General features: G+C 41.3%; 2 protein-coding genes across 3 annotated transcripts; one reads left to right on the forward strand and one right to left on the reverse strand.

Annotated features, from left to right (window-relative positions):
* Positions 1-5,583: 5,583 nt before the first annotated feature.
* On the forward strand, positions 5,584-7,352 carry ly97.3 (lymphocyte antigen 97, tandem duplicate 3). Its single transcript, XM_058638922.1, has 4 exons — positions 5,584-5,680; positions 5,873-5,933; positions 6,544-6,666; positions 7,196-7,352. The coding sequence occupies exons 2-4, from the start codon at positions 5,885-5,887 to the stop codon at positions 7,300-7,302; spliced, it is 279 nt and encodes a 92-aa protein (XP_058494905.1). The 5' UTR covers positions 5,584-5,680; positions 5,873-5,884; the 3' UTR covers positions 7,303-7,352.
* Positions 7,353-8,545: 1,193 nt separating this feature from the next.
* On the reverse strand, positions 8,546-18,959 carry rheb (Ras homolog, mTORC1 binding). Of its 2 annotated transcripts, XM_058650016.1 has the most exons (10): positions 18,773-18,959; positions 17,713-17,932; positions 13,891-14,088; positions 12,044-12,115; positions 10,374-10,441; positions 10,182-10,264; positions 10,023-10,079; positions 9,836-9,883; positions 9,513-9,594; positions 8,546-9,092 (listed from the first exon to the last, which is right to left on the reverse strand). In XM_058650016.1, exons 3-10 carry the CDS (start codon positions 13,940-13,942, stop codon positions 9,000-9,002), a joined length of 555 nt encoding a protein of 184 aa, XP_058505999.1. In that variant the 5' UTR covers positions 13,943-14,088; positions 17,713-17,932; positions 18,773-18,959; the 3' UTR covers positions 8,546-8,999. The 2 variants fall into 2 exon arrangements, with proteins under 2 accessions (XP_058505999.1, XP_058505991.1); XM_058650008.1 differs by lacking the exons at positions 17,713-17,932; positions 18,773-18,959 and having other exon boundaries at positions 13,891-14,768.
* Positions 18,960-23,229: the final 4,270 nt, after the last annotated feature.

Consider the following 23,229-nt stretch of genomic DNA (forward strand, 5'->3'; position numbering starts at 1 on the left):
ATGATGAATCCCATTATCACAGAGAATCAACAGAGACATCGTTAAAATGGCATTAAGACCTGCTCACAGGTCCCTCTCTCCTTCTTACATCCCGACTAATGGCATGTTGGTGACACAGCAAATGGCCCAGGAATAAGGTTAGCTATAGGTAATCGCTGTTAAACTAGTGCCGGTGAGTGGAACTGGAGACAAAGCATTTCCTTATTAGGCTGTCCTATATTGACCCCGTAACTCGATCGAGGCCTCAAGTGAAACCTTGTAAAGACGGATGTTCTGTTGTCATGGCAGCCAGAGGGGAAAAAAGACGCAAATGAGTTGCCATTAAAGGTCCACACGCCATCACCATGGTGTGACATTCCGAGAAGGAGGAGAGCGAGGAGTGAAAGGATGAAAAACATCAAACATGTTTGCATAATGTCATTCAATATTTCAATATTGCTAACTTTGACTTACCTTGTGTAAATTTGGTATTAAATTGAGACACAGGTTCATTCAATTTAAAGAATTTATTAGTCAAAGTTAACGTCGCATGAATTGTATCCCTCTTTAAATGCCTGAAATCTTTGACTTTTTTCCTGGTGTTTTCCCACAGAAACCTGTGGCAGAAGCAAACTAATGGCACTTTTCCATGATACAGTTGCAGCACTAGTCAACTCTACTAGACTCAACACTACTCGCTCTTTTTCCATTACTTCATAGTACCTCCTCAACGTGGGCGGGGTCATCATAACACACTTGTGAAAAACGTTAGTTTTATACGCGACACAAACAGTCCAACAGTTGTTTTCAGTGTAGAATCAGTTCATTAAGTTCATTAAAAACATGTGTTCACAGAATCGTTGAGTACTTCCTGCGTGACCAGAGACTCCGTCTCACACTGAACTGAAATACCACTGAACGGGTTGTGATTCGGCTCACGATCGGCGGGTGGCCGGCAGTCTGTCGACGTCACAGTATTTTTGGTCGTGGAAAAGCAAAAACAACTGTATTGTACTGTATAATGCTGCAGTTAAAGGATGATCCACTAGGGGGCAGAATACAGGTCAGTCAGTCAGTCATCATCTACCACTTTATCCTCCACCAGAGGGTCGTGGGGGGTGCTGTGCCAATCTCAGCTACATCGGGCGATAGGCGGGGTCACACCCTGGACAGTTGGCCAGTCCATCGCAGGGCCACACACACACACACAGAGATAGAGACAAACAACCATTCACTCTCACACTCACTCCTATGGTCAATTTAGAGTGTCCAATTTACCTAATCCCCACATTGCATGTTTTTGGACTGTGGGAGGAAGCCAGAGAACCCGGAGAAAACCCACGCACACACGGAGAGAACATGCAAACTCCATGCTGAAAGGCCCTTGTTCCAACCGGGGCTCGAAGCGAGAGTGCTAACCACTACACCGCCGCGTGGCCCCAGAAACAGGTATCAGATCATATACAACAGGTTTTAAAGGAAATAATTGATCGTGTTGATAGGTCTCAGTAACTTGTGTAGTAAATATGATACAAATGGTTTTATAGGGTTAAAAACTGTTTGCTGTTTAAATTCCACATCATTTAAAAAACCCTCTCCAGTTTTTTAATCACATTTATTGTCACGTATTTGTCTTCCTTTATCTGTCTTCTTGTTACTTGTTACAAAGACTCTTTTAAGAGAATAACTATATATATGTCAATAATATGTCCAAAACATGCTCTTAACCTATTTATACTTTCCCTTTTTGTGTTGTTAATAATTATTGTGCATCATTTCATCATTTACTCTCCAAACCTGGCTGTCCATTACAGCAGCACTGTTTTATTTATTTACATTTAAATTCAAACCAAACATATGTCGGTTCATTGTCAATTCTAGCAACAGAATCTCTTTGAATCCATTCATATTTTCAGAACTAAAGTTCTGAATTCTGGATGAAATTGTCATTTTTGTGAAGAGATACGGATAATTTTGCTTCGTCTGTAAAATTAGTATAATAATTTACTTTAAATTCACTGCAAACCAAATCCTGGCTAATTCAACTACAAACCTATATATATATTTATATATGTAGACTGTGCTTTTTGTTCCTGCTCATTGTATTTTTCACATTTCATATTTCCCCAATCTTTGTTTATTTCTATCAATTCTTTCTCTTTTTAAACGTTTCCATAAAATCGCTTTTACAGAGACAGGTGTTTACAAAGTAGCATCTGCTATAAATACCACGACACTTGTGTTTGCAGTAGATCTATGTTCACTGTAAAGTCCCGCGGTAAGTGAACCATAAATAACTGCACATCGAGATTCATAAGTGGTTTGAGTTTGTGTTTCTTATTTCAGGGACTTCTATTCAAACATCAGACACATTAATATTTGTTTTCTGTGTTTGTGTCAGACATTTTGATCAGGATGAAAAGCCCGAGGCGAGCATCACTGTCACGGTAAAATAGATAAATGACACTAGATGGTAGCAGAGGTTTCCTGCTTCACCCTGTGCAATATTTGTCTTTCACTCTTGACTCTATATGTTCAGAGGGCACACAGTTACTGTTGTTCACGTTCATCTGTAGAAACACAACTGTAGAGAAAATGAGTGTTAGTGGTGTCTTCTGTTGTTGTTGTTGTTGTTGTTGTTGTTGTTGTTGTTGTTTGCTTATTGGGCCACGAGTTTCCTCTTTATTTTACCACCCAAAACCTTTTAATTTCCTTCCTGGGTAAATAAAATGCTCATTTATCGATGTAAATTGTTCTCTGTATGAATTCCCCATATCATCTAGTAATGGATCCATTAGTATAAGCAAAAGCGCATCACTTAAGGGTTTTGTAGTCATGGCGTATAATAGAAAGCAATTACCAAATCATAGCCCACAGTCATCTCTCCAGTGAGATGTGATGGCTAAGTTAAGGGTTTGACAGAATATAAAAGGAGGAAAAAAAGGGGGAAATAAGATTGAAGGAATTTGAATAATTCAGTAAAAAATAATAACAACAAGCAGTGACAATTATTATTATTATTATTTTACAGGCTCACTGAGTCACGTGAGGGATTATGTCCTCGTCCCTGTCGTTGTGAAGTTTGCCACCATTTCAATAGACTGATTGTTAAGGTTCTCTTTCCTCACTCACTCATCGTCTAACGCTTTATCCTTCACATGAGGGTCGTGGGTTGCTGGAGCCAATCCCAGCTGACACTGGGTGAAAGGCAGTCAGTCAGAGACCGGCTGCCGGGTCCCCACAGATCCAGAGAGACGGCGGAGGTTCATCATTGCTGTGACATGTGCTCAAAGTGAGCGTAAGAAGACGGAGCGATGGGAGCACAAGCAACGGATTTCAGGGTTAATTCTTGGTAAATCATGGACTCAGACTAGATTTACCATGACATTAACACAATGAGCTAATGTTATACTGTTATATACTAATGTGACACCTAGACTCCAGAGTTGAATGTCTGTCTCAAAGACAGATTGCGTCCATTTGTTTCCTTCCAGGCTCTTATAAACCTTCAGTTGACTCTGGAGGAAGATGAAGATGAAGATGTCAGGACACTGCAGGTCTGGAATCATGTCATTTCCACCTGTTTCCACCTGTTTCCCAGCACACTGGGGCAATTATTACATGACATTATGTCATAATTATGAGGACCAGATATATTCAGTGTGTGAAGCTTTGAGAAACTTGAATGTACATTTCCTTAGATTTAAAGTGTGCAGTGACCTCAGTCACATGACGTCTGGAGCTCTATCTATTGTGTGGATAATGTTGTGTGGATGCATGTCATGACATTTCATGACTGTATGAACTTATATGCATCTGTTACAGCTTCATCATCATGTTGGTGTGTGTGTGTGTGTTCTCTCAGTCTCCTCCATGTTCTCTGCACCTGAGGCTGTTTTCCAATTACAGGCCAGAGTAATAAAGGCTGCAAGGAGCATCACTGGAGGGTGGTGTGGCCATGGTGACAGTAGACAAAGGTTTATCTTTAATTACCGCTTTAACTTCATGGACCTTCTTTTTCATTGGAGGTAGATCAGTCTCTTCCCTCTGAAGTAGCACATTATTTGTTATTTGTTAATAAACATTCATTTTGACCTTCTCCTTTTCAAAATCCTGCTTTTTCAGCACTCTATCTTACTCCCCTTCATTCCCATAGACCCTCGGGGATGTAACAGCATAGTTAGTGTTTTAAATGCCAGGTTTAATGACTATCACAATAGTCCCCTCTGGTACGGCCACCAAATATAACCTCCTGACAACCACGTTTGTGGCGCTTAAGTCATTGAAAATTAACATTAAAAGACAATAAAGTCACATGTTTCCCATTTGAATTTAATGTAATTCTGTTTATACTGCCTTGAGGTCTTTGTTTCCTCAAACCACGGTTGGTGAGTGTCTTTGTGTACATATGGGCAATCAGAGCTTTTACTGCTACTATTATGACTTCCTTTACCTAGAAAAAGCTCCATATAAAATGACGTCACAGTGAATCTGCCCACGTAGAGGAGGTACTACGAAGTCATGGAATACAACGTTCCTTGTATTAAAGCCGAGTTGTGCTAGAACTGTATAATGGAAACATGTGATTAGTGGCCGAGCCACAAACACTGACAAACACTTTTCATTAAATTTGTCACCATCTGCTGCAGAAAATGTCTGTATATATATATACTGTATATATACAGTATATATGTGTGTACAGTACACACAGTATAAGGAGCTGTATTGTCATCTTTGAGCTGTGTCCTGGAGTGAGGGAGGGGCAGATAAGGAGAAAAACAAATACAGAGAAGGAAAATCAAAACAGAGATGAAAGGATATACAGTAAATGACCCGCTGTCGATTACACAAGGCGTGGTTGCAGTTGTTTTCTTGACTTATCCGTGTTTGAGTTTTTAAACGATGAAACCGGGGTCATAGTTCAGTGTGTGTGTGTGTGTGTGTGTGTGTGTGCTTCCTCCCACAGTCCAAACACATGCAGAGGGTAAATGGACACTAAATGGACCACAGGTGTGAGTGGTTGTTGGTGTCTGTTTTAGGGGCGACCTCTGCAGGGTGCACAGACTGAGACAGTTTCATGAGCCTGATTCCACTGACATACACATTCATTATGTGTCATGTTCACAATGTGAGGTCGCGTCAGTCCGTCGTGTTCAGGACGTTTTTCACCGTAAACAGAGCAGTTCTGCCATCGGTCACCACAGTTGAATGTGATAAAGATAGATAAAGAAGGAGTGTGAGGGGAGGAGTCTGTCACTGACCACGTCGCTGCTGCTGCTACTTCATGATCATCTATTCTATATAATCTATATGCTGATGTGGTTTAACTAAGCCAAAGGTTTTAGTCCTTCACTTCAGACATAATCCACACAGAGCAAACATACTTGTCCTCTAATGCCACAAATCCCAGTGACGAGCGTGTGTGTGTGTGTGTGACAGATGAAGTATCACAGCTTTCATAAATGACACAGAAACAGTGGACACAGGGTGGACGTGTGTCTGCACACTGACAGACTGTGACCCCTGAGCACAGTTTACCCAGGGCGAGCGAGAGGCGGAGCATATTGACTTTACACAGATCTGCCACTTAATGATGCCCCGATACCATGACTGGACAAAGTGTGAGGAGCTATAAAAAGAGGCAGACGTGGATTTCTGCACATCAGTTATTGGCAGAAACCAAGAAGGAGAAGACAGACCGGTACGTAACGCAAGGTTTCATCAAATATATTTAGTAACAAACTATTTAACAAAGATGTTTTTTATTTGCTACCAAAAGTAAATGCATGTGTTATGTTTTATTTCAATATTTAAGATGATTTAAATTGTTTACGAGCCACAAAAGCGTGATTATTAGTAAAGTATGATGAAATGTGTGCTTGTTCTCTTACAGTTGAAGAGAACAATGAAGTTTGTGGTGTTGGCTTTGAGCATCGTCCTGCTGTTCACAGCTGGTGAGTCTGTCATTCATTCTCCACTCAACAAACACAGCCATGTGCTGTTTCCCCACTCACACACAAGTGGGAAACACTTTATAGTCCACCAAAGGGTTGCCAGTTTGAGTCCCCGCCAGGTCCAGTTGGGGTACCAGTGAGCAAGGTACCCAACCTCCATTACTTATTGTTAATTGGACTCTAAATCAAGGGTGAACAATTACTTCACATTAGAAACAGAACATTTCATTTCAGCAAGTGGTCTTAGTTCAAACACCAACATTTACGTTACATTACATGTCATTTAACCAAAGACACTTACAATTAGTGCATTTCAACATCTGGGAACAAACAAGAGCTCGTCATAAGGAAGTGTTTTTTGGTTTTTTTGACGACGACGATAAAGGCCTGCAAACGTCAACTTATTTACGTTTATAACCTTGTGAGGGATGTGGCCCTGGAGCCGGATCATGGCTCCAGGGCCAGAGACAGAGAGTCAATGTCCTTATTGTCGTGATGTCCTCTTTCTTTCACACTTACATTCTCAGGTCAGATCTAAATGGCCACAGTTTGACAGACTTGACTGTCAATCATCATCATCATCATCATCATCATGGTTATTTTGTTCCAGGTGGCGCCCTGGACTGCCATCGCTGTGTCCCCAAAACCGCCGGAGGACACTGTGACCTCAGTGTAGAGACATGTAACCCACAGAAGGACGGCTGTGCTGCTGCCAAGTTCACCAGAGGACCACGTGGGTTTATTCTCTAATCTCTTAATCTATGAGATCATTAACAAAGTCATGGACTCAGGGCAGACAGGGACTCCCCTGATCCACATGAGTCAGTGTTACTAAATCTAAAGGTTCAGTTAATATTCAAATAACTCAGAAGTGCACTCATGTTCCACATCTTGTATGTTTAGATTATTCTTAACATTTCCAAGAATGATTTCAACTTAGTTTAATTTAGTGTCACGTTATTATGCTGTTGTTGAAGTCTGAGGACAGAACTAAACATTAGTGAACATTGTGAATAGATATTGTTCAGAATAAACAGTCCAGAGAACATAGTGCAGCCTTGGAAATGATCATAATAATGAACTGAACATGAAGATGATGAAGTGCTGAACCACTGACCACAGGAAAGCACTCAGATGTTCTTGTCTGAGTTGTTTTAATTGCTCTGAGCCTCCAAACGATGAGTATTTTAAATCATGCAAAAACAAAATGTGACAGAATATTGTGATAAAATCTTTTCTTTTCTTTTCTCCTTTGTTCTCAGTTGGCCAGTATCAGAAATGCATGGCTCTGTCCGACTGTGAAATGCTGAAGACGAACGCCTTCATTGACATCAAGTGCTGCAGTGAAGACATGTGCAACACCTATTAAATAACAAGTAACATCATTATGCAGAAAAATAAAGGTGTTTGAACAACGTTCCCATGTGTGAAAAGATGTTTTCATATATACGACTCAATGTTTGAATCTCTAGTGGAAATAATAAAGATACATAAAGACTTAGAGGCTCCTCTGTGATGTTTAATGTCTAATACTCTAAATATTAATAAATATTCTTAGTCTGAGACAGAAGGTAAATCATCATGTCGTGAGTTACAATTCCTTCTTTCCTTAACTTTCAATACTTTACAACGTTTGCTTCTGGTAAGAAGATTTTCATGATGCTTGCTCCTGTTGCTCCAGTGTCTTCTTCACCTTATTTAGTCAGAAACAGCCGTCTGTGCTTATTTGTGTGGGATCTCTGGTCAGACGTTAGAGCGTGTAGCAGGCACGTCCACAATCCTGACAGATAACATCACTTCACTGTCACTGCAGTCAGTGGTTTAGCTTTAAACTAAACCTGCTTTAAACCTGATTTAATTCAGGTTTGACAGACTTGAGACTTTAATGAAGAGGTTCTCAAACTGTTTCTGTCGGGCCGTCTTTGGAGGAAGAAACATTCCTGAAGGATGAAGGTGAAGGACGTTCATCTGCAATAACATTATAGACCACGTACTTTGGTTGAGTCTTCAGTTGCTGCACATTTTCACGTCCACATTAAAGCTCGACGATGATGATGATGATGATGATGATCACTGTAAATAAAATGTGAAGCTATTATAATATTTTAGTTTGACATAATTATCACATTTCCTTGTTGCAGTTGTGCTTTTGCAGTATTTAAGTATTATAATAATAATAATAATAATAATAATATGTATAATTGAGCTGTTTCCAAGACCAGCAACCACCAGTGGAGTCACATGACGTCCAGAGCTCTGTACGAGGTAGTGTGTGTGTGTGTGTGTGTGTGCCTCATGTAATAAATAATAATAATAATAATGATGATGATAATAAATGATTATTACCTGATGTATTGATCTTGTGCTGAATAATCACAATCATCAGTATAGTAATAGTCGGTGCTTGAGCCTGATTTACATAACCACTTTTTGCTTTAATGATTACAATCAAAAACATTTGTACAACATTTTCAACATTAGAAAATGGATGCAGGTTTTTATTTTTTTGTTTTTTGTGTGTGTGTGTGTGTGTGTGTGTGTGTGTGGGGGGGGGGGGTCGGGGGGGCTGACAGTGACTGCTATGCAAAACAAAGTGAGGGACAGAGAGGAAGTAGAAAAAGAGCGGTTTACTGGAGGTCACACAGCTGAAGATGTTTCAGAACAAACTGAACTAAACTAAACCTTCATCACTCGTACGTCTCCTAACTTGTGTTACTTTGAAGTGAAGTGAAGGGTTCGTAGCCTACATGGGAGCTGCATAATGAGAGGCTAAGAGTCGCGCTTCTTTTTCTGATACGCACACCAGGGAGGAGGAGGAGGAGGAGGAGGAGGGAATATAAGATGAAGGTTTGTTTCAAACACAGGAAGAAAACCAAGAATAGGAAATACTGATAAATAACAGTGGATTCAGAGCCAGAAATAGACAATATTGGATATTTAGGACTCTTGGGGATGGGGGAGGGGGTGGGGGGGGTGGAGTCAGCTGAGGTGGAAGAAAACTGGCAGCTAGCCTTCAAGTAACGGGATATCCCAGTGCAGTGTCCTGTGTGTGTTGATTGGGCGGCTCTACATCATGGAGCAGGACGTCTTTCCCGGCTGAACACCGCCATCCATCTTCTCTGCCTCCAGGATCATCCTCCGGAAAACTTCCACCGCCGTCTGAGGACGAAACACAGCGTTTAGGTTTCCTCCACGATGAACATGTAAAATAAGACTATTATTATTATTATTGGTTGGTGTGTGTGTGTGTGTGTGTGTGTGTGTTCTCGTGTCCACTGTCCATTGTGTTGGTATTTAAACTCCCTGCTCATCACTGTACCACCTGTCTCACTGTCATTCACACACAGACCTAGTGTCACTACACATTACAACATCTGCTTAAAGAGTCAACCAAGGATCTGGATTTGGTCTGCTTCAGAATCCTGACCCATATCAAGCGTCTTCACGTGTTATGAAAACATCTGGAGACAAGTTTCCTCACATACTGTATATGTTGACGTGCTAACACGTATCCACACAAGAGCAGCGTGTCATAGAGAATAGATAAATATGGATGTCAGCATTACTGTACACTCTCACCTGGTTCTCTTTAGCCGAGGACTCCATGAAGGCAGCGTTCCAGGAATCGGCCAACGCTTTACCCTCCTCACAACTGATTACACTGTTGAAAAAGCACAAGCTCTCAAATCCTTTGGAAAACTGGAATTTCTGGGATTTTAATGTGTTCTGATCTTATAAAAGATTATGTGTGCGCTGCGTTTATTTAAAGGATGATGTAAATGCCTGCAGCCTGTAGACAATTATAGAAGAAATGGACAGAGACCCTGTTTAAGTCTTGTGCTTTCACCCTCATGTATGCTGTGTGTGTACATTTAAGGCCCAGTTTGTCTGCTTGGACGTACCGCTCCATATGTAGGTCATTCTTGTTCCCGACGAGCATAATTGGTACTCTGCATTGGAGGAAATGAATGGCACAGTGACATTTATGCATGACTTATTATTACTATATACAGTATGTCTTGGAATGCACAGCGACTCATTTACACCTGTCATTTACTGTCATTTTGAATTGGTCGAGGAGATACTCACTGAACTTTCCCCACCATGTCCAACAGTTTTTCATGGATAACTTGTACAACTTCAAAGCTGCAAGAATTAAGAGTAGTTAACTTCTCAGTCTGCTTTCCCCCGAAATCACACAGAAAAGAATAGACATTGATTAAGCGTGATTCTATAGTATAAAATCACCTTTTATTAGATGTGACTGAATAAACCAGAATGTAACCATTGATATCTATGGAGTAAGTCTGTGGGAAGATAGAGTACTCGTCCTATGAACACAAGATGGAGAAAATGGTTATTTATCATATTGATCGACTAATGAACAAACTATAAAACAACTTCATTACACTGACACTGCTTTCATATGAACATCAATACCTGTCCTGCTGTGTCCACCAGCTGAAGATGATACTCTTGTCCATTTATTGTGATCATTTTTGTAAAAGCTGCAAAGAAATGAGAGATTAACCAACAGAAAAGACTCATTTTAACATACTGAGGTGAAGGCACATCTGAGACACAGCCCTGTTATAGATGCATTATAGACGCATTATAGATGCATTATAGATGCATTATAGACGCATTATAGATGCATTATAGATGCATTATAGACACATTATAGACGCATTATAGATGCATTATAGACGCATTATAGATGCATCTCTGTATGCGTGACACCACTGCGTACATGTCGATATCTGCCAGGATCTGCAGCAGGGCTGAGGGATGGCAGTCTCTGAGGCATGTCAGTGATAACGCTGATGGCTCACTTTATGGAGACCATCCAAGGATTATTTATAGGTGGAGGTAGACCACACATTTGAGAAAGGCAAGGCAGGAGGGTGGTGTGTGTGTGTGTGTGTGTGTGTGTGTGTGTGTGAGTAAACACAGAAACAGCCTGCAGGTACATTTACACTCAAATCTCTGGAGTGTCTGGGAATATGTGTGTTTAGGAGGTTGATGGATGACCCGCTGTTCTCCCCTCCAGCACCGCAGACGGTTTAAAGTAGCTTCAAGCTAAGCTTCAAGGTTCCTCTCTAAGTCAGGGACGTCAAGTCCTGCCGTTGACCAATCAGAGAGGGAGCAGTTTTAACCACCAATGATAACAGCAGAGTTTCTCTCAAGGAAAAGTGTGAAAGTGATGAAATGAGCAGCTGCTGTGTTTGGACACTTTTTACACCCTGCTGGGCGAACACTTCAGTCTTATTATATCATTACTGTTTTGTAATCTTAATACATCAGTATTTACTGTTTCACAAAAAGAAAACTGGTAAAGCACGTCATTATTTCTTGATTAAGATGTGAAATGACAGTTATCTACCACAGAAAAGTGCATTCTGTGTGGCTGCATCTCTGTTGTGCATTAAATTGACCCTAACACCGGGTTAAGTGATCATTGTTGCACAGCTGTGTTCCTCCGCTGTGTCACTGTCATGTGTCATCAAACGACTTGTCGACTCCACTTTATTGACAGATCAAAAAATCAGAAGTCATTAGTGTCTCCGTACGTTTGTCCGTCTCATTTATATTCACACAGAACTCCTGTCTCGTTTGTATTTTCACATTTGCATTGTTATTGTATTGTACTTATTGCTAAATGACAGGTAATATAATGTTATTTATATATTATTATATATACAAGGGTCTTTCTGCATGGAGTTGTCATGTTCACCCCACGTGTGCGTGGGTTTTCTCTGGGTTCTCAATCCAAAAACATGCAATATGGGGATTAGGTACACAGGTGTGAATGGCTGTTTGTCTCTATATGTGGGTAAAGTGGTAGATAATGGATGGATGGATATTATAGTCCCCTGTTTTACCATATCTACATTCTCTTTGTAAAAAAGAACATATATGGTAATTCTACACATGCATCGGACAACTGTGAACCACAAATAAATCTGTAAATAATACACATCCATGGATACAGGCCAGATAACAGAACATTATAACCTGTTAAATGTTGTGTTAACTACAGTAATGTTGGATTAAAGTCACTACACACATCACAACATGATGGTGTAACAGTCGGCTCATTTCCCACTTACTGTTTTCTATTGTTGGATCATAGGAGTCGACAAACTGGCCTTCCACAAACTGAATTGTCAAAGACGACTTTCCTGTGAAAACAAACAAACAAACAAACACACACAAGAGATAAATAAGATAATAACTGACCTTTTCTACTGATTATCATCCTTTTACCAATGACTATTCCATGTGAATGAAAAGAGTTGGGAGTGTGGGTCAGGTGGGTTTTTTGATGATCCAGTGAGTAAGGAGTGTTAAAATGGGATTGGGCCAAAACACTGGACTCTGTAGGAAGAGTTGCTAATGTTGTTGTGATGGCTGCGTCCGCCATTGTTGACCATCACTATTTATTAATCATAAATCAGCAAAGGCCAAAGTGACGATGTCTCAACTTCTGCAAATATTGATGCTGCTCCATTCAGAGTGAATGAGATGTCTGTGTGAGTCCAACATATGCGTTAGTTTATATGTATATATATATATATGTGTTAGTTTATCCACAGGTACAGATAATAATGTTTAGTGAAACAAATATGACAGAAGTACCATTAACAGTACAATAGCAGTGTTTGTATGGTGGAAACCATCTTGGAATCCAGTGTTGGAATTGGTGAGGTGGCTCCGACTTTCCAAGTTCAGGTGCTTCTGTGCTTCTTCATACACCTTTTCCAGGCTCCAATTCAAGCACTTTCAATGTTATTTGTAATGCTTTTCCAGCACCTTGCAGCAGTGGTAAATTAATATGAAAATATACATACACAAAAGGATTATATTGCTAAAGGACACATACTAAGCACCAGTGGGGCAGGCACCACGAGTACGCTTAAGGCAGTGAAGTGTGTTTCATTAATTAACACAGAGACGGGCATTTTCTATACAGCACTGAATATCATTTCCTCTAAGTAACCCTTTGGGATACTGTCATGTGTCATGTGGGGCCAGTAGGGAACTTCATAGGAAACGAAGTTACAAGGGCATCTTACAGGGCACTGCATCACTTTTCTCCTCCATAAAAAAGGCACTCCTTCCTCCCAAACAATCCATTTTTTAAAATGTATATTTAGTGTTTGAGGCCACATATTAATGGCATCCAGAGGGCACTTCCTTCTGATTTGACCATTTCTGACTACAAATATATATATATATATACAGTATAAATGGCTCAGTCTAGGGCCACAAAAAGCCAATGATTGTTATTTGACAGGGATTATGCACTCGTAAAAACATACTACAATATTGGGCGGTGTATTAAATATCACACACTGGACCTTTAAGGTCATAAAGTGTCAAACCTGAGAATGTTCTCATGTTCTCATGTTGAACACAACACTGGCCTCAGTGGAAAGAATCTTATTGCATGAGTGTTTGTTGCTCCTGTCTGCAGGGCCTGCAGTCACATGCCAGTCTCACATCCTCCACATCATTTACCGCATTCTTTGCTTCCAAAATAAAAGTGCACACACACACACACACAGAGTAATGCGTCAAATCCAGTGGTCCTCCATCAGGCCTGGAGGTGTAACAGCGTGGAGTCACATTTTTTAACAATCACTGATGGAATTAAATCCATATTTTATCTCGTACACATGAAGGGTGGCTGAAAGCCCACTAAAGGCCCACTAAAGCCCACTAAAGGCCCACTAAAGGCCATTGCGTCTCACCAGGTGATGCTGCGTGACAGATGCTACTCCCTGTAATTGAAGTCTATTATAGGAAGCGCAGACGCTTCTTACACTGACCCGTGCAGGCCGCTTAAATGGAGCCTCCGCGTCGCATCTCAGGTGTAACGTCTCCTAACACACACGCGCACACACACAGACACAGACACACGCGCACACACGTCGCTGCGTGGTCAGATACTCACCTACGGATCTGTACCCGAGGATGGCGATTTTTCGTGACTTGGGCTGCGGCATATCTCGTCCTGGTTATCGCATCTAGTCCTCGGGCTGAACCGCAACCTCCAACCGGAATGGCATCCAAGTCCAAGGGGCGCAGAGCTACGACATACAGCCTCCAGTGAAGCGCGTGTTTCCTCGTGTTTCCTGCGCCCGTGACACCGCTTTGTTGAAAATAAACGTTATTTCAGGTCATTGGGAAAAAAAGACATGGAGTATCTGTGAATCTACAATAACTGCGTCACTCCCCTTTGCGATGTCATGAATTAGTAATCCGTGCTCTTCGCTGATTGGCTGCGCGCGGACGGAAGGCGGGCGCTGGCGCCTGTTGTAAAGCTCTGATTGGACAGAGCAGCTGTCCGTCCAGGAGCAGTGCAGAGATGCTGACACGTGATTGGCTGTTACAGACACTATGACGTGAAGCTGTGGATGAGTGCAGTGTCATTCATGCTGTGTTTAGGGTCAGAGAGCAGGGATACAGGCCTACACACTGAGGAGGGTGTGCACATGTGATGTACAATTACTGCTTATGTATTTATCTTTATTTATTTTGTTGTATGTAATGTAGTAATGTTGTGATTAAGACACAATGGAATCTATTCAACTATCACACGTTATATTGGTTATTACTGTACAACGGCCATAATGTTTTTTTCTGGAAAATGTCACATGACTGTAATTACAGCAGAATGAGATCAGGAGTGGGCTCAGACTACACATGCGAGGTTTTTACAGTAGTCCACAAACGAAACATCACCCACAGTGTGGTTCAAAGAATGAGGTTAATGGGAGGACTTTTATAACTCTGAGGCCCACTAGTGGTCAGTGGCTCACACATGCTTTATACTTAACATTAAAAATGAGCACTGAGGTGTATAGAACTATGAAACAGTCGTCCAATGTTGATATTTATTGTTTATTAATTATTATTATTTATATATGTTGATATTTTTTCCATGGTTAAATAAATACATTCTATTTATGAAAAAAGTGTCCAGTGAGTTCATGACTATATCTTAAAATGTCTTAGTATATTTTTAATGTCAAATTTGACCCCTCGACCCCCGGCTTGTGGCCCCTGTGATCACAGATCCAAGAGTGCCTGACATATCTCAAAAGAGGACATTTTGTAAAATATTACATTACGTTAAAGGTAATCATGCAAACGTTTGAAAACAAAAACTACGAGTTCAACCAGTATCCCCTCGCCACTTACCTTCATACTGCAGTGTGTGAATCCCAATCCAGAATCCAATCAAATTCTGATTCCAGAGCCAAAACCATGGAACAAGCTCACATCAAGCTCCATTTAGTAGCTCCTTTTTTAAGCTTTGGTAACATTTTACAGTATTTTAGTGTAAGAAAATATGCTTTTGATCCACATGAGATAAATAAAAATCCATGCTGTGTATGATTGGACAGGCAAAATATGTCAGATCATAAATCTGGAAGCTTGAAAAATCTGAACAACAGAAAAAACTAAATTATATATATATATATATATGTTTAAATACCACAAATGTATAAGAATGAACATGTGTGCTATCCACATGTGATTTAAATCAACTGCAGAAAATCACCCTACACTCATTTGACCAGTAGATGTCCTCATAGTACCATTCGTATCTAGAGCTCACACAGAAACCACCAAAAAGCACCACAGGCCACTCTCATGTAACTATTATACCATGTTGCCACAAAAACACCACATTCTAATTACTGTTTATGTCATTTTCCCGTTTTTAGTTCACAACTATTCCTCACAACACAATACAACACACTCTCTCAAAATGTGTAGGCGCCGAATCTCAACAACCTGACACATAAATCAGGTGAGACACACACACACACACACACACCCTTTATTATCTGGTGTGTTCCTTCCTTTACAAAATGTTTAAATACCCCATGTCTTAATATAACTGTAACCTTAAACCAAACCACAGGCATGCAACAATATCATAGGAGCTAAAGCCACAATTAGTGGGTTAAGCCCATAGGCAGACACTGGTATTCAAAGCAGGCGTGGGGAACGTGGTGAGAGGATGATCTTTGCTTTAAAACTCTAATTCAATTCTTCAAGAAAACTGCTGAAATTTCTACACTGACCATTTGTGAGGCAACACTCTTGAAATAATTATATACATTCAGGGGAAAAAATAGCCCACTGGCCAAGGGGGAGCAGTTTGTTCCTGCCCTGTGAGCAATGAAATCCCCTGTTTCCCTGTCACGACTGGGCCTTTTACTACTTAATCACAGAAATGTCCAACTCGCCATCAGTTGAGACCCAATAGTCCCCCCCCCCCCCCACACACACACACATACACTCCTCAGCGCTGGCCACGAGAAATCACTGGTGTCAGCAAACGGCGATTTGTTCTGCATGACATTGGGTGTCAAAAAAAACAAAAAAAAACGAAGTGAAATTGCTGAAAGCACAGATACACAACCATGCACATGGACTCTCTCTCACTCTCCCTGTCTCTCTCTCTCACTCTCCCTGTCTCTCTCTCTGACTCTCTCTGTCTCTCTCTCTCCAACACATGCTCTTGGGAAAATGATGATGACCGAGAATAGGTCACACTGGTAATACAGCCATGTTCCAGCGGGGATTACAGTGTGCTGACAAAGGCCAGCAATAAATAAACCCCGCAAGAACAACAGGTGTCAGACAAGATTGTTTCACTTTAATAAAAAGGCTTACACTCGCGTCGCAGAAATAATACATTAGACACATTACTCTTTTACCGCGTCATCCCTGGTGATTGGAAAATGTCTTTTTTAACCCCAATAATTGATCTAGCAACAAGTCCCAGCTGCGGTTAAGCAAGGTGACGTTGTCCACCATGTCATGTGATCAATGCTGCAGGTTATAAAAATTCTTTTTTAAGCTGTATATACACGGGTTAGTGGACATGCAGCTGGAGCCTGTGTTTTTGAACCCTGGGCCCGTGGTGCCGGTGACAGCCTCTTTCAACTGACTGTGAAAGCAGCCCAGGCTCTGTTAGTATGCCAGCCTGATCGCCAGCGGAGCGAGTCAGCCACATCCTCCAGCTGGGCCTGTGCCACCAGTGGGCACCTGGACCCACTCGCAAAACTCATGAATGCATATTCGACTCAGAGGAGTGTATTTGTGCGGCATATTTCATCACAGTGTCTGCACGACGCCTGAAGGACAACCCATTACACTTTTATTTTGCTCATCCTTCAGACGCTTCCTACCTATTAGATGCAATGTGGCCTTTTTTTTTTAACTGGCAGATTCACACTTCAGGCAGAGCCTCAGTCACTGGACTGTTTCCAGAGTCACAGAGCCCTGAAAGACAGCCATCGTTATCCAACTCTCACAAGGTGTCATTGTACGGATCCAATGATTACCATATCAGCACCACATGAAACATTTATGGCTTGCTGGCAGTGATGGTCTGGCAAGCATCCTAATTTCTGGAACAGAGCTTGTCAGATCCCATTGTCTCTATAGTTGTGTTGGCATGAGCATCAAAAATGATCTGCCCTGAAGCTCCTGTCGAGTCACTTGTGGCCACAATCAGAATGTACTATAGGTTTCTCCAGCACACCTGACACCACAGAGGCCGACGTCAAGCAGACAATTTACATTTCATATCCACCTGTCCTTCTGTGCACCTGCTGATATACTAATGTGGTTGTCTACTTTCTAATGCCAACACTTCTAATGCTGAAACTACAGCTGCTCTTGGCCGGATGATCACAACATACACATATACACTGGTTTACGCCTGGTTTACACTTTAAAATGGGCAGCATACCAGCAAAGGTGAAAGAGAAGGTCTACGAGACAGCAGAGAGACCTGCTATGATGTATGGCTTGGAGACAGTGGCACTGGCTAAAAGACAGGTGGCAGAACTGGAAGTGGCAGAGCTGAGGATGCTGAGATTTGAGAGGACAGTTGGTGTAACAGGACAGGGAACAAGGCGAGGACAAGACGGAGGCACACAATCCACTGTGGCCACATCTAAAGGGAGAAGCTGAAAAAGAAGGAAGAAGAAGATAAAGCGATTGACAGCTGCAGAAAAACAGAGGAATGAAGAAAAACTTCAAGTTTGGAGCAGGGCTGGTTCTAGGCAGGAACATATTTGAGGGCAGTCAGATTTTCTTTCTTTTTTGCCCGTAAGAGTGTTTTCTCTGAACTGAATACACCAAAAACACAACTATTGTGGTGTTTTGACTGCAGTAATTATCACTCCAGTTATCCCAAAAATTCTAATCCCCAAACTTTGATTTGAGGGGGCTGTGACCCCCTGGGTTTGGAGCACTTTTACATGTGGTCGTATTTGAAGAGTCTGCCTCCGCTCAACCAAGGTACTTCTACTACTACTACTACTATTACTACTAGTACTACTACTACTATCACTAATATTACTACTACTACTACTACTAGTACTACTACCACTAATAGTACTACTACTACTACTACTACTATTACTACTAGTACTTCTACTACTACTACTACTACTACCAATACTACTAATATCACTAATATTACTACTACTACTACTACTACTATTACTACTAGTACTTCTACTACTACTACTACTACTACTACCAATACTACTAATATCACTAATATTACTACTACTACTATTATTTGTAGTGGAGCTAAAGCTAGCCCGTACACGCGGGAAAGTCTTGTTTACTTGTTAGCGCGCTAGCCGGCCGGCAGCTAACTACAAGCTAGCTACTGAAGACCACAACATAAGTTTAGGTTTCATGAACACACACACACACACACACACACACGCACACTTGTGTGAAATCCAGGCTTTTCAGCGTAATCTAACAGGACGAGCTGGTAAATGATGACTTACCTGAAGTGAAGTGAGCACCACAAACACAGCAGTAGCATCATCATCATCATCATCACAGTCTTCTCTTTTAAAGCATGAGAACGTGTCGGGATTGTGAAGAAGTTGACACCATTGCTGGTTCTGTTTTCACATGTAGACTTATCTTATGTGTTGGATTGTTGTACGTGTGTTTTCTGACCCAAACATTTCTGTGACGTAGCTCTCTAAAGGGTCTACAGGCTAAAAAGCTCAATGACGTCATTATTTTGTGCAGCTTGCTCTTGACTGATCATCTGGGCAGAACTTTTTTTCTTGTGTGACGTCTGACAACTATTGTGTGATTGGCCAGACATTTGAAGTGGGTGTGGTTAATGCGGGAACGTTGTCATTCAAGTGTCAAGTATGAACTCACTGAAAACGAGAGCTACTATCTCCCTATAACAATCTTTTTTTTTGTCGTTTATAACAGGTTTTTTTCCCCTACATTTGCATATTGGTGACGTTTGACATCCATCAATCAGAAATTCAAAAGCTCTTTATTGGATTTTCTTGTTTGTAACCTAGAACAGGATTATATCAAGTAGAAACTGTTGTGCTGAATTCCATTTTAAATCACTTAGATGTTTATGAATGATTAATTTATCCTGCTAAACTTCCAACACTGTACACTGTACTTCTTTCAATGGGTGGACATGGCTTAGAAACAGTGTTTCCCAAACTTTCTATATGCGGACCAACTTTTTAAAGATGGAAAATCATTGTGACCCAAATTCCAATATAAAATGTGATGAGAGCAAATTTGTGCATAATGTAGCGACTCATTTTTCAACACCTAATATCTTTAAAATTAATCATTTCCAAAAGATGCTTGGTAGATTCATTAAACGCTTCAATTTATGCATTTTATTTAAAACAAAACGGTTGTGGAAATAGAAAGAAATCTCCCGCGGTTTATTCCAAACCCAGTCTTTGGGAACCACTATGACTTAGAAAAACCCACAAGATGGCTGCGTCCTGCCACTACAACTGTGAGCCCTGAATGGTTTGAGCCGCTGAGCTGAGGCTGGTGTCTGGTCCACACATATTTGAGACACCACACATGTTGGCTGGCGTCAGGCTCTATAGCCTAACTAATGCGGCTTACAGGAGAGGTTTATTATCATCACTCGTGGGAGTGTGTTGAGGTTGTCAGAGTAATGAGGTCAGAGCCTGGACTCCACATCAATCAATCAATCTGACCACCATCCTGAAGCAATGACAGCTGAGCTGATCATGATTACGCTACAACAGTGAGCACTGTACTCTGTACGAGCAGGTGAGACCCAGATAGGCTGCTCGATGGTACTTCATCACCCTGCTTCTTGTTGTCACGGTTACAATTGGTGTGTACTCCCCAACCGCTGCATCAGCAAAGTCGGGACTGATTTGGTCACTTTGGGGCCCAGTTAGCTTTGCTCACTGCACTGCCCCCTTGCTTCCAGCCATCATTACAAATAGTATCTTCATGTGGTGGAGTTAACCCGGATAGAGCTCTCCCCTGGGTGCCTTTATTATCTATTCATCATGTTGTTCCAGTTTATCTCAAGATGAATCTGGCAGTGTCACCGCAGATCTAACTACAGATACCTGGCCTGTGGCCTGGGTAGAGAGATTAGTAGATTACAAAATAGGGTTGAAAGTAAGTAAGGTGACAAATATTCTAAGAAAAACTTTTATGATCTTGCGTTTGTCCCCTTTAAGCAGTGGCTCTGAAAAAGACTCAAGCATGAGTTTCTCTTTATAGTTGTGAAGACAAACACAAACACAATGCATTCCCAGCCCTTGAGCCTCAAGCATTAAAGCATCTCAACTAAATACTTAACCCCAACCCTTGTACCAGTGTCATTACAATTGATCATAAAGTATATATGTATATATATACTTTGTGATCAATTGTAATCTCACACACACACACATATATATATATATATATATGTATATGTATATGTATATAGATATTTTCTTCTTTTCCAATCAGAAGGTTGACCATCAGATGGTCCAGGGATCGCCCTGGACCATCTGATGGACCATACATGACAGTATGTGCCACTTAACCCCAAATTCCTCCTGATGGCTGTGCCAGCAGCATTTTCGTGGGTAAGACAGATGTGTGAAAGCAACATAGATGCACTGCATGAATCTAGGAGTGAATGGAAAAAAACCCTGTAAAGTGCCTTGAGTGTCCATTAAGACTAGAAAAGTGCTATATAAATACAAACTATTTACAATGTATGCATGCACTCACACCTAGCTGAGATCTAACTGTCCAAGTGTCAAATCTTGTAAATAAATGAAATGAAATGCTCTTGGCCTACTATTCAGCCTCCCTGCAGACTTGTTGGACACGCCCTCAAATCTCCTCTCTGATGATTTGCATTGCTGTGTAGATCCTTTGTGTCACCTGCAGGTTTGGGCCGAGCAGCGCTGCAGCCAATTTCCAGCTGGCAATTCATATGTGTGACATATTGTCAATTTCCTCCAAAAATGTGCCGCCACTTCAGCAGACTTCATTAGCTGGCGGGGTGAGTGTATGCGTGCATGCACAAATGGAGAGTGGAAAGTGTCCAGTCGTGTGAATATTCACATCTGCACCTGCTGAATAATGGACGCTTTATCAGCTCAGGTGGCTTGCCTTCCATGCCATGTTCACATGCTTCCTCCCCCTTTCATGGTGCTAATTTTGCCCGGAATGCCTGCAAAAATGAATATTTCTTGTCCCCTTTACCCCAATCTTGTCTTGTACTCTGTCCAGAGATGGAACATATTTTTCAATAAGAACACTGGCTTCAGGGAGTAATGTGTCTGCAATATAGATTCTAAAGAGCCTCAGGTCTTGGCAGGTACTCCATACACTTAAACAGGACAGAGACACCTGCGGCAGATTCTGTGGCAGCCAGGCCATATATCATCTGTCACTGCCAGAAGCCTCAACAGTAATGAACAAGTAATAATGGTATATATCTTGAACTTGAGTCTCTAAAGGTAGCTCATCCAGAGTCATTACTGCGCCACATAACCAGATGAGCTTTTCTCAAATGAGATCATTCTTGTCACCCTGAAGACTGGAGGGTGTAACTGCTCTCATTTGGTACTAATGGGACTCAGTATTAAGGTGTTGTGTGAATGCGAGAGGAATGGTAAATCCCATTCCCAGGTCATTTAAATCTCAAGCTGTTTCCACACATCTGTTCCTTTGCGTAAAAAGAAGGATTCTTTTTTTTCTTTTCTTTTTTTTTTTTAAACAAAACATGCCCGGGATGAAATGGGAAGCATCTAATGAAGATTCACGACTGACAAGATTCTGACGACGTGTTAGACGACGGTGTGTTATGGGGAGTTATGTCACGATGACATCTCTCTGTCACACAAATAAACACTTATATCCCTCCCCTCCCTCCACCCACCCATCCATCCATCACAGGTATTGCAATGCTACAGTTAAGTTTTTCTGCTTATTTGACAGCATGCAGTCGCCAGCCTTGTGTTGCCACTCCAGGCTGTGTTTGCATATGTGGGGTTTGCGCCAACTGTTCCAGCTAAGGAGGTGTCATTTTTCATGTAAATAGAGGATAACAGGTTACGGTAATCCCACTGTTTGTGAAATGAGCTGTGGCACACATGTACACAAATCTCCTGCCTGAAACCTGAGGCCTGGTGGATTGAGACTTTGTTGTTCAAGTTCACGCACTTCAGAATTGTTCCTACACAAAATGACTGTGATATGAAGGCGACATTGCACCACATGCACCACAATCATACACTGTATATATAAAGACCCCGATCTCTCCGGTGTCCAATTCAGCAAACACATGATTCAGCCTGTCATTCATAAGTGCTGATGTCGCCGTGCTCACAGCAGAGCTACCGAGTCCCCAGAGTTGGATATCACCGCTAACTGTCATCCAAGTACTTTGATTACTGGGCCAGGAGAAGAATGATGACTCTGACCATTCCAGGTCCATGGTCAGAGTCTGGAAGCCTGTCGAGGAAAGTGGATTGATTCCAAGAACCCATTAACACCCCTATTGTTTTGACAAAACGTTCACAGCTCACTTATGCAGATGTCTCCTGTTTCATAAAGCATGTGTGTGGCACCTCAGGACACCAGTCATTCAGTGCATTTCTTCATTTATTTAATGAAAGTCCTGGAGAAACCAAAACCAAACACATAAACACAGTTGTTGTTGTTTGTTTTGCACGTTCCATGATTGGAAAGGATCAGGGAGAGGTCATGTATTACATTTATTAAAACCTTAGTTCATTTATGAAATATAAAAAAGTCCCTTATATGACAAAATGATGTGATTTGTGAAAATAAACAAACAAAAATGAACAGACAGACAGACAGACAGACGGTTCATTGGCAAGACAAAATAAACATGCACAACAGACCAAAAGACAGACATGGTTTGTTAAATATGTGAATTATTTTGCACGTG

The sequence above is a fragment of the Solea solea genome, chromosome 1 (assembly GCF_958295425.1).
Source record: "Solea solea chromosome 1, fSolSol10.1, whole genome shotgun sequence".
Lineage (NCBI taxonomy): Eukaryota > Metazoa > Chordata > Actinopteri > Pleuronectiformes > Soleidae > Solea > Solea solea.

What these genes read in the sequence shown, in the direction of transcription:
- ly97.3 (XM_058638922.1), top strand. Translation starts at nt 5,885, where the DNA reads ATGAAGTTTGTGGTGTTGGCTTTGAGCATCGTCCTGCTGTTCACAGCT. An exon ending in CGTCCTGCTGTTCACAGCTG is followed by an intron (nt 5,934 to 6,543) that starts GTGAGTCTGTCA and finishes ATTTTGTTCCAG; the next exon opens with GTGGCGCCCTGGACTGCCAT. An exon ending in CAAGTTCACCAGAGGACCAC is followed by an intron (nt 6,667 to 7,195) that starts GTGGGTTTATTC and finishes CTTTGTTCTCAG; the next exon opens with TTGGCCAGTATCAGAAATGC.
- rheb (XM_058650016.1), bottom strand. Translation starts at nt 13,942, where the DNA reads ATGCCGCAGCCCAAGTCACGAAAAATCGCCATCCTCGGGTACAGATCC. An exon ending in TGATCCAACAATAGAAAACA is followed by an intron (nt 10,442 to 12,043) that starts GTAAGTGGGAAA and finishes ATTTCTTTGCAG; the next exon opens with CTTTTACAAAAATGATCACA. An exon ending in GACATGGTGGGGAAAGTTCA is followed by an intron (nt 9,884 to 10,022) that starts GTGAGTATCTCC and finishes CCTCCAATGCAG; the next exon opens with AGTACCAATTATGCTCGTCG.